The following is a 12,140-nucleotide window of genomic DNA, read 5'->3' as shown; positions in this document are numbered from 1 at the left end:
CTCTGAGACACCCACTCAGTTTACTAACACGTCTCTTCTGTTCCGTTTCCCCCTGATCCCTCCTCTACGACCTGCACCCCGCCGCCCAAGATGCCTGGCCAGTCCCATGACTTATCAGGGATGATCTCTGGAAGTCTAATGGGATGAAACAGGAGTAGTCATCTTCGATTACCACCTCTTCTGGCTCCAGGTTCAAAATAGAGGTGCTCTGGCTTATTAGTGGTAGTCTCACTGCTGTTTGAACCTGGAGCCAGATACAGCAGGGGTGGAAGAAACCAGTCCTGCCCTGTCCCACTAGTTTATCAGGGATCATCTCAATTAACTCTCAGGGCTGGCTAGTGGTCTGGGGGGAAGGGAATCCAGGTTCTGTCAATGGATTAAGGCATGCAGCATCAGCCAGTCAAGATTTCAAGATATCTACAATGAATATTCATGACAGAGATTTGCATGCAGAGGAGGCAGTGCATGCAAATCTCTCTCAAATGGACGTGCGGCAAAATGAAAATGTCCATTTTGGGTCTGAGACCTTACCACCAGCCATTGACCTAGCGGTAAAAACTCGCATGGTAACTGGGCGGTAATGACCTACACGTGCCAAATGCCACTTGGCGCACGTCCATTACGTGCACCCCAAAATTTCTCAGACATGTATCGGACGCGTGCCAGAAATGAAATTACTACAAGAGCCACGTGGTAGTCGGGCAGTAAGTCCATTTTGGCGCACGTTGGGCACGCGTAGATGCTTACGCGGCTTAGTAAAAGGGCCCCTCAGAATGCAATGGAGAATCCTGTGGTCAGCTCTGAGGAGCAACCTCATCAGCCTACCCACCAGAAGAGGGCAACAATACATAGTTAAGAATAATGGAACCTGAGTTACTTAACATGCGTTAAATTGCTTTGGCTTCTGCATTTAGAACACAGTGAGAAAAGATAAAACCACTCACCTTGCACCCACTGACAATGCTGTGGCCCCAAGAATTAGGAGCACATTTATCACATCTTTCCCCTATGGTATTGGGAGGACAAACACAACGGCCCGTGCCTGGGTCGCAATTGTTACCAACGTGGGGACAGTCACATGCTGTAAAGGAAACAGAAAGCAGGCATTTGGTAAAAGCGCATTTTGTGATCACAGGTCTCCATGGCCTTCTTGCTCCACTGTTGGATTCCCACTACACGATATTTTTATACAGGGGCTTGAGCAGTAACATGCAAAGGTAAGCACACCATTTCTGTTCAAGTGGAATGTGTCATTTACATTTAAATTGCACTTAAATGTCTCTTCCTTTCCATTTCCTTGACCCTTTGCTACACCTTAAAATATTGATGTAATTTTAAAATGCTTCCATCATTCCAAATTTCACCACCTTTGATAGGGATAATTCATATTCATAAGTCATAGCAAGTGATCTCCAATGTGTTGAAAATATGTAATACACCTTGGACTCAATGATTCAGTGTAATTAACAAGGAAATGTGTACATTTTGATCTCTGAACTTATGGTTTAAATCAAATCTGAAGGTGCTCCCTTAAGGATCTGTTTTTTTTTTTTTTTTGTCAGCACCATTTTGAAGTATGGTACTATTGTGAAGGGCTAACTGGAGATTGCTCCAGTTAGACTAAGGTTCAGGTGTGTAGAGGTGAGAGGAAGGAGGGGAAGACCTTGAGGAAGGAGCTTTTCACAAGTGTGAAGGGAGCATTTAGTAAGAATGTATAAATTGGGATTGAGATGGCCAGGTCAGCATGTGTCAGCTTCTGGTGGCATTTTAGAAAAGGAACTGCTGATGCATGACTGGATCTGCTTGTGCCAGCCACTTCCAGTAACAGCACCTATTTTACAAACGTCAATGTCTAACATATCAATGGGGCCAACACGGCAATATATATGTACCAGTACATAAACAAGTCTACCATTTTAGAAACATATGTGTCTACATTTCTCCAAGCTGTCACAGTGTCTAATATCATTTGCTAATATTGCTTTTGGGGGGAATAAAAAACGTAATTGACTTCCCTTAATCCCTCAAGTAGAGCAATGCACAAAACAAGCACATTTATTTAAGCTAGATGTGCCTGGGAAGTCTGCAAATCCTGATATTGATCTTCTGAAATAGACAATGTATTTTGACCTTGCACTAGGTCCCACCCACAACAAGATCAGACCACTCCCCTTGAAATTTTCACATATTTGCAATTTGGATATGTACATCCAAGATTCAAGTTTCAATTTATTAATACTTTCTGTCCCGCCTTACAAACAAGCCATCTAGGCGGCGTACAATCTAATGGTCAAAGAGTTAAACAGAAATACTAAAGAAGGGAATGAATATAATGAACAATACATAGGCTCAATGTCTTCCACAGTGGCTCCAGTCCAAATGGTCCTTCAGGAAGTGGGCAGGGCATTAACAATAAGCATCTTATTCTAACATTTCAAAATAGACATGTATGTGATATACAGGTCTAAATGCTGGTTTATGCACAGCCAATCAGAAAAAAACAATCCACTCAATGTATACATTTAGTAGGCAGGGGGAGATGCCCCAGCATGTACTAAAACATTTTATTATGTGCTATTCTAAAACAAGGAAAAGGATAGGAAACAAAAAAAGTGAAATAAAACAAACCCCCATCTGCACTGAAATGAATAAAGATAAACGAGAAAAAAAATTCCTGTGCAGCGTGCACCATTATATTTCATGGAATTGGTAACCTAGGTCCATTTCCCAATAGACACGAGTCCATAAAGTCCACACAAATGCAAACTGGCAAGAATGAATATTTATTTATTAAAAAAAAACCTACACACCACTTAATTGACAGTGTGGTTTACAAAAAAACCCATATATAATCATGTTATATAGAACCTAACATCATCTGCCATTGTTTAGGATAATGGTTCCGGGCTGGTCAGGTTTTCGGGATATCCACGGTGAGTGTTGATGGGCTAGATCTGCATGAAGTGGAGGCAGTGCATGCGGATCTCTCTCGTGAGTGTTTATTGTGGGTATCCCGGGGGCCTGTCTGACTGGGGGTGCCTCCAGGGCCAGGTTTGGGAACCACTGGTTTAGGATTTTAGAAATTTTAGTTCTTTTTTCACTGCTCTCCAGCTTTGATTTTCCCTCATCAGACAGTATGCCTGGGCAATAGTAAGAATCTGCCAGAGTAAGAGCTGCATGAATGTTTCCTTGGTGCACCCTGGAGCTGTTAGTTTAGCACCAGTCAGCTTCCCTGAGCCTGAGTGCACCTTTGCTAACCTTCCCCAGGGAACAGTGGAGCCAAATGTAGAGGTCCTGTGCCACAGCACTACTGCCTGAGCTAGGGATATATACAGGGCAGATACTTTTTTTTTGTTTTCCAGTCATTTGGTCTTTTTCCAAATTTTTGGACATTTTTTCATTTAGTTTTACACATTCATTTTGATATAAAATTTAAATGCATGTTAACCTATCTGTTAATTTGTAGGTTCATGCAAGCTAAATTGATTTAGCTTGCACTAAGATTTTTTAAAGGCACATTAACAAACCAAATGTTCACTAACAAATGTACAACTCTAGCCTGAGCCAAAGGGCAGGCTCTCTGCTGTTGATTGTTTAGCTCAGTGTTCTGTGCTCAACACGCTGTGCATCACAATGAGTGTAAGGTACTGCTGCTTTCAAACAACCACCCCCCCCCCCCCCCCCCCAAGTCAAAGAAAAGCTGCCCTCTCTGCGCTGTCAGTTTTTCTGTCAGTATATCGGTCTCTGGTCGGAAGGCATAAGATAAATTTAGATATGCACTAGACAGATAAATATAACTTGAAATGATTTTTTTTCTTGTAAAAATATCCTTTTTACTGATTTTATTTTCATGAATATTGCAGTCTAGTCAGAAGCTGAGAATACAAATGAAAATCATGCTCACCTTTTGAGTAGAAATGTGCTATGGAATAGTTTCATCATGTAACAGAAACTATCACTAGAGAAACTGACAGCACACTTGAAAGATAAAAAGCCATGAACATATTCTTAAAATGTCAAGAATTAAAATTAATTTAATTATTATTTTTTTTAATTCATTCATTCATTCATTCATAATAGATTTTCTAAATGTTAACATCCATAGCTATTCCAGTACGTTTATGATACTGTATTGTAAAATTGGATTCTTATAACAAATTACTTTCTTATGTATTATTCTTTGTAAGACACATTGAACTGAAACTTGTTTCGGATAATGTGGGATATAAATGTCACAATAAATAAATAAATAAAACTAAGGGCTCTGTTTACTAATCTTTGCTGTAGGCGTGCTAGTGTTTTTAGCACACGCCATGGACGTAGTTTGGGGGGGCGAGGGGGGGCAGTGTCCCCCAAATGAGCTGCCACTCCATCCTCCAACTCCCGAGCCGCCATCAGCCTCTGCGAGAAAGCAGCACACATGCTGCTTTAAACTTGCCCCTGGAAGCCTTTCTTTCTCCTCCAACTTCCTGTTCCCGAGCAAGCAGGAAGCTGTAGGAGATAGAAGGGCCTCCGGGGCAGGTCTAAAGCAGCGTGCGTGCTTCTTTTGTTGAGGCTGCCGGTGGCTTCGGGGATTGGAAGACGGGGGAGGGTGATACCGGGCGCCACTGGAAGACTCCGGAGGGGGGGGGGGCGGCGGAAGAGAGACACGCCCCACCCTTACCCCCAAATGAAACTGTCAAACTATGCCCATGGCACACGCTAAAAATGAGCGCGCGCTACTGCTAGAGACACCCATATATTCCTATGGGTGTCTCTAGTATTAGCATGCTAATTTTTATTTGCAGTCATTTACTATGGGTTCCTTTTAGAAAGGCACACTAGTGTTTTAGTGCCCTAAAACCGCTAGAGTGCCTTTTTAAAAGGATCCCTGTGTTACTCACGTTATTATACTTCTAGATAAATGCAACCTTGTTCAAATTTCCATAAAAACATTTTGGATATGAAAGTCACTTCAGGAGTTGCTTGTTATTGGTCTATGTTTCTTTCTTGAATAAGTTCACTCTTTATTTTTCCATTTGAAATGTCATCCATCTCATTTTGTGTCACTTCGAGTAGCTCTGCACTCTTATATCTGTTAATCCTGTCCCCAGCTTCTCCATTAATTAAGCATGAACAGAGTGACGGTGAAGAAAGCAACTGGCACTATTCATGTCCGCCGTGGTCTTTGTTCTATCATAGTCTCTCTTTACTGCCTCAGAATATTTTATTGCCCTGTATCACCTTACCCAACTGTTCAGAGCTGTCAAGAGCCCCTTTAATAATTAAAAAAAAAATCAGTAGTCCATCACTGACAAACTGAGTCTCTGTAATATCTCCTCTGGACATATTTATGCAGCTGCCCATATGTCCTTTTATATCAGAAAAGACCATATACTTGTTCCTGAAGTATTAAGGCCTATAAGGTCAGAATCTTATTTCAGTGGAACATGCGACATGAATGCAAAGAATTCATAATGATGCTTATTACGTACGAGTACATCCTCCTTCTTCGAAGCGGAAATACCCACGAGCACAGCGGTCACATTTCTTCCCCGTCACTCCAGGCTGACACAGACACTGACCACTCTCATCACAGTCAAATGACTTGGAGCCAAAGGAGTTGCAGTTGCAAGGAACACAGCCTCTGGATGACTGGAGGCCAAAGGTTTCAGGCTGGCAAGGAGAACCAAGGGAAAACAAATATTACAAGCAGAGCTGGCAACAGAAAGAACAAAAGAACTAGAGGCAAGTCAAGGTCCTTATACCTCATATCCCCTTCCCCACAACTCACATCTAACCAGTTATTCACCCCCAAAGATACTGCTTATTCCTGTTTACAAAAAAGGGAAAAAACTAGCCTTGCTCCTGGAAACCAGCTATTAGTTCTTGCTAACTCACTTCACCCAGCTCTCACCCACTCACTTGTCTCCTCTGCCTGCAGTTGGTAGTGGGTTCCAATGATTGCTGTCCTTCCAGAGACAGCACTGTAGACCAAAAGCTCCCTAATTTTAATTATGAGGCATTTGGTTCAGCTGAGTTGAAGGAAAGCAGATATAAATACATGTTTTTTTTTTTCCTGATTCTCTTATGTTGATGCAAATTCTGAATGGTGACATATTCCAGGATCTACATCTAACTGTATTCTGTTCATACACAGCCTGAAATATTTTAGACAGAAACATTATAGTAGGTGTCCCTTTGCACGGAAGCCTGTAGCTGCCAGGGAGCCATGTGAAAAGAAACACACAGCACTATCTTAGCTTGATTTGAGCTGTTTTATCTACATAATGTAAAATCCCATAGCTTTTAAATAATACATGTATGCAGATACTAGGGATCTGCATTCATTGGAAACAACATTTCCCACATCATTTCATGTTATTTTAAGCTCGAAAGAGGAAAAAACCCCTGAAATTCTGTTTTTTCCCTGTGTTGTCAATATAGCGTATTGTTGCAAAATATTGTGCATTATTGCTCAGATGGGGAGAATTCTATATATGGCACTGAATGTTAGGTGCTACTTTCATTCTGAATTGTTGGTGTGAAAAAAACGTTCTAACGGATGCAAGGCACCAAAACAGGGCAAAAAGTGCCAGATCCACTTGAAAACATACATACGACCATTTATAGAATAGTGTCTAAGTGTTTCCAGGCAGACCTGCAAAGGGGGCGTTTCTTTAAAAAGCACGCACTGTTATAGAATTTGGAGGATCTGCGATGGGATTCACATCTGGTTTCTTTTGGTGTTAACTCCTCAAGTTCAGTGTGAATCCCGGTGTTATGCGCTATTTTCTAAAGGGCACCAATCCCAGAATGCCTGTTATAGAGTACTGTTCAGTGTGTTTTTGAAGACAAATTTTGAGCACCATTTATACAATTTTCATCATAGGCATAGTATTGAAAAATAGTACACACCATTGAGCAATAATGCAGTTATTCAAGCAGTAGGGTACAGACAACACTGTTACATAAGAATATAAGCATCGCCATACTGGGATAGACCAAAGCTTCATCAAATCTGTTTCCAACAATGGCCAATCCAGGTCACAAGTACCTGGCAAGATCTCCTCTACTCTACTGAGCATTAAGGGGCACTATTGAGCAATGAGGTGCATTGACCCTGAAATAAAAAACAGCAAAATGTAGCAAGCCTAAGTAAAACAATCACATAAAAGTCCCATTAAAAACACAGGAAACTAAAGAAATGAACATGTTTGACTTGCAAACCCCTAGCACATACTGGTAGACCTAGGAGGAATTTGAGGGTCACCATAGGTGTGGAATGGCTGCATGAAACACACACGCATTCATACATTTAAGGGGTAATTCCTTAAGAAATAATCACCTACCAGCTGATATTCAGCCCGCGGGAAGGGAGGTTGGCACGTTAATCCCACAATAGGAGCTGACACCAGATATTCAATGCTGGGTCGTTTTCAGTGAGCGGCATTGAATATCCAGGGGTTTTTTTTGGCCAGTTTAAACTTAACCGTTCAAGTTCAGGGCTGGCCGGTTAAGTTTATAGCAGCCAAAGATAGGACTGCTATTTAGGTGGTCCATTTTGGCTGCTAAACTTAGCTGGTGAAGTGCTGAATATTTGCAGCTAGCCAGTTATATTGCATAATATAGCCGGTTACCTGCTGTGCGCTAATATTCAGCAGAGGTAACCGACTATCTTGCACTGATTATTAGCACTTAGCTGGTTAAGTGCTATTTAACCAGCCAGAAACCATAGTGCTGAATATCAGCCAGCTAGTTTTTGGAAGCAGGAACACACATAAATGGCAGTATTCCAGACTTTTACCCATGCCAATGGCCACTTGAACAAATAAATGACCTCTTACAGAAGAAATGTATGCACCATATTTTGATGTTGCAAAATTTGCTGGTAAACATGTTTATGGGTACAGTTTGAGGCAGCCCCACTTACTGTGGTGTCTCTTTGAAATTCTTTTTCCTTTTAATCTTAGAGTAGAAAGGAGCTACTTAATGTTATGTAAAAAAAAAGTTTCAACTTTTCTGTTTAATAAATTATCTTATTATTCTTAGTAAGGCTAAATGTTTTGTGTAGTAAACCAAAAAAGTGAGGTAGACTCAAGGAGGATGTCAAGAACTCTTTAATTCTAAAAAACATAAAACCGACCCGACACGGCCGTGTTTCGGCACAAAAGGCCTGCCTCAGGGGTCAAGTGGATCTAAATAAAAATGAAAATAATGCAAACATAAATAAATACAGCATACAATAAATGAAGCTTCCAATAACAAATCAATAAAATCAAATATAATTGAGTGACACTTGAATAAAACATTAAATAAATGACAATCCATAAGTGGACATAACAAAGACAATACAAATAGAATTTAAAAATGACAAAAAATAAAGAGCAAAATTGTACATTGGATATTAAAAATTCAAACTAACAAAATACTTCTGTATCTTAGACAATGCATTTTATAAAATAAAAATATATGATGTATCTTAATTGAACTATATCTCTATGGTGTTTTCGGTGTTATGATTTTTTATAACTTCTTATTGATGTGTTATTTACTATTGTTATTTGTACTCATGATACTGTATTTTAGAATTTTATTTTTATTGACCATTCAATTTTATATACCGCATTGGACCCAATTGGGAAAATAGCGATTAATAAGAATTCTATTAATGTTAATACTTGGATTATTGTGTTTAATTGTGGAGGCATAATCTTGCTAAAGATATAAAGAGCACATACATTTGTGTATAAATTCCAGTATTCTGAACAAGTGACTAGGAGTTAAGGAGTTAAAAACAGTCTCAAAAAGGTGCTTTTAGCCTAGATTTGAAGACAACCAGAGCTGGAGCTTGCTGTACTGATTCAGGAAGTCTATTACAGGCATATGGTACAGCAAGATAAAAGGAACCAAGTCTGGAGTTGGCAGTGGAAGAGAAAGGTACAGATAAGAGAGATTTATCTGATGAACAAAGTTCTCATGGAGGAGTATAGGGAGAGATAAGAGTGGAGCGGTTGTGAGGAGCTGCAGAATGAATGCATTTGTAAGTCAATAAGAGGAGTTTCAACTGCATGCGGAAACAGATAGGGAGCCAATGAAGTGACTTGAGGAGAGGGCTGATATGAGCATAGCGACACTGGTAGAATACAAATCGTGCAGCAGAGTTTTGAACAGATTGAAAGGGAGAAAGATGGCTTAGTGGGAGACCTGTGAGAAGCAAATTGCAGTAGTCTAAGCAAGAGGTGATAAGAACTACCCTCCTAATGCATAGTCATCTAGGACCAGATTCAGTGAATGCTGCCCAAATTTAGGTACCGGAAAAAGTTAGCGTTTAGCACTATTCTGGGTTGAGCACACTTTATAAAACAGCATATAACACTGATTCCCATGCCCAAATGTAGGTGCCAGGACATAACAACTGCTGAAACTAGGTGTAATTCCTGGCACCCAATTTGGCTGCGCATCTGCAGTATTCTATAACATTGTGTGCAAATTTCCAGAACGACCCAACCCGCCATGCCCCCTCTCATGGCCACACCCCTTTTGTGCTGCACATTGCGGAATTTGGGCAGTTTTATAGAATAGCACATAGCAAGATGCGCGTGCAAATCCAAATTGGTGCCAATTAATATGAATAATCGATGGTTAGCGCCCAATTAATGGCATTAATTGGCTCATTATCCAATTTAGTTGCATGCATACCTCAGGATTGCACCCAAATTTGGGTACATGAATTTGAGCACCCTTTATAGAATCCATGTGTTAAACAAACGGACATACATACAATCTCACTCTGCCCACACACACTGTCATCCAGCTTGCCTTTCACATAGGGTTCCTGTAGCAAGAAGCCAATTTCCTTTTAACCATGCATGACCCAATCAGTGACTAACAGAAATCCTAAGGGAAGAACAGACTTATTTGCTTTGAAAATGAAACAATTTTCAACCTGATTCACTTCCAAGGAAATCAGCCAATTTGCTGAGGTCTGCTTAAAAATGTATCTGCAAAACAATTTTCCCATCCCTACTTCATTTTGCAATTGCAGGCATGTGTACAGTGTACCAGTTCCAAATTCTGACATCTCATACTTTCTGCATTGGCATCTTAACCTCATGTCATCTTATGGATTTCATATCAGTTCTGCAGCATGCCATACAGGGTCAGGCAAATGATTCACGTTTCTGAAAATCAAAAGCTATTTTTGGGCTCAGATTAATTGGACTTTCAACACTAAAAGCCCAATTTCTCCAACACCCCTTCAGAGACTGACTCTCAGTCCCCTAAAGGAGCACTTACTATAATTCATTTAATCAATCCCACAATTGAAATACATAACCAAAATCTCATTTGTGCATGCACAAACATGCAAAACAACGAGTCATAGTTCTTTTAGATTTTGCACAGACAATGAGATTGCTCACAAGTCCTATGCTGATTGCAGCCATGCGTGAACACTACAAACTAGGGATGGGTTGTCGTTTGTGACGAACTGTTTTTCTACCAATAATAGCATGCACTTTTTAAGAAAAGCATTCCCCTCTTTGCATATACTCCCACATTCTATAAATGACACCCGATGTCAGGCAGGTTACATGCCTAACTTAGGGGTCCTTTTACTTAGGTTACCTAACAGATTTAGTGCGCGCTAAATAAGACACCCATTGGAATATAATGGGAATCTTATCATTTAGCAAGTGCTAATTGTTAGCGCGTGCTTAGTCTGCTAGCGCACCTTAGTAAAAAGATCCCTTAAATTTGATAATTGGCCCAAAATTGGCACTTAACAAGCACTAATTTGTACTTACGCGTGTAACTGACTTACACTCCTATTCCATAAATGAGTGCCTAATTTCAATGGTGCTCCAAGAGGTGTGTGGACTTGGGAGGGGCATTGGCAGGTCAGGGGTGTGGTAAACAATTAGGTGCAATGTTATAGAATACTGTCAATTATGCAACTAACTGCCAATACACAGGTGCCAGCATTTACACTGGCCTTTCACATAGCATAAGGGCTCGTACCTCAAAGTAGGCCTGAAAATGTGGACTTGCGTTAGTATTCTAGAATAGCAGTTACACACAGGGGCCCTTTTACTAAGCCGTGTAGGCGTGCCAATTTTGAACTACCGCCCACCTACCACATGGCCCGGGTGGTAATTTCATTTTCTACGCGGGCCACTATGCGACCCGGAATATTTCTGGCATGTGGTGCTAACAGGTCAGTAATCGGCATTGTGCGTGCTCTGATGATTACCACCCAGTCCATTTTCGGCCAAAAAAAGAGGCCTTTTTTGCAGGTGCGCTGAAAAATGGACCTGCTTGTGTCCAATACACGTGTCTACACCAGCGCAGACCATTTTTCACCGCACCTTAGTAAAGGGGCGTCATAATTGCTATTATGGAATTTGCGCTTAGCCCAGCTGTTTTGCACCTGATTTTGGTTGACCTTTATTGAATTTCCACCATAGTACACACTCTTGACAACATTCGTTCTGTAATGAAAAAAAATCAGCAACAAAATGACACAGAAATCTTTTGTTTGCCTATCCCTACTGCAAACACAGAACATTTGCACTGCAGAGAAAAGCAGACTTTGCAATAGTAAAACATAAAAAGCCTCAAGCATGAATAATTCTGACTTATGCATTTGGCCAACAGGCTGCACTGTTGATTCTGAATCAGCAAAAGAAGCAGTACATGCCAGCCTGAATTTCTACATAATGTACCTCTAACTCTCTTTCTGTGCACAGCTTTTCTACCATTGTAGCAAAAACTGTGGCATGACCTCTTAAAAAAAATCTTCTTTGCATACTGAACTTTTTCCAGGATATTGATAGTGAGTTTGAACCAGAGCTTACTTCCAGAAAGCACAACAGATGGTGATATTTCTTTACTGTCTCACAAAATAGAAAGTAGGTTGGGTAGCCGAAATGAACCAGCAGGAGGCAAAGTTGTGTCAGGTTGCTCCATCAAGCGATTCAGTATTAGTGGACCTAGTAAAAGGATTGGGGGTCAGTGGGCGAAAGAAGAAGTGCAATGGGCAAGAGGGAACAGAGGGCATGAAGACAGTGATGTATAAGCAGCAAGAAATATAGTTTTATAAACTGTTACTGTAGCTGTGGCTTGCCCATCCCTAGGTGCCAAACTTTATGGTAAGTGTG

The 12,140-nt window shown here is 40.6% G+C and overlaps 1 protein-coding gene across 1 annotated transcript in view; it reads right to left on the bottom strand.

Moving 5' to 3' along the window:
* LAMA2 (laminin subunit alpha 2) overlaps window positions 1–12,140 on the bottom strand; it is a 1,107,608-nt gene that overhangs the window by 392,532 nt on the left and 702,936 nt on the right. Inside the window, exons 22-23 of the mRNA XM_030196530.1 lie at window positions 5,475–5,655; window positions 945–1,081 (exon numbers count right to left, since the gene is read on the bottom strand). Of these exons, the coding sequence (XP_030052390.1) occupies window positions 945–1,081; window positions 5,475–5,655 (318 nt within the window). The remainder of the gene's footprint in view (window positions 1–944; window positions 1,082–5,474; window positions 5,656–12,140) is intronic.

The sequence above is a fragment of the Microcaecilia unicolor genome, chromosome 3 (assembly GCF_901765095.1).
Source record: "Microcaecilia unicolor chromosome 3, aMicUni1.1, whole genome shotgun sequence".
Lineage (NCBI taxonomy): Eukaryota > Metazoa > Chordata > Amphibia > Gymnophiona > Siphonopidae > Microcaecilia > Microcaecilia unicolor.
The sequence above is the reverse complement of the archived record's forward strand: the minus strand, read 5'-3'. Positions and strand labels throughout refer to the sequence as shown.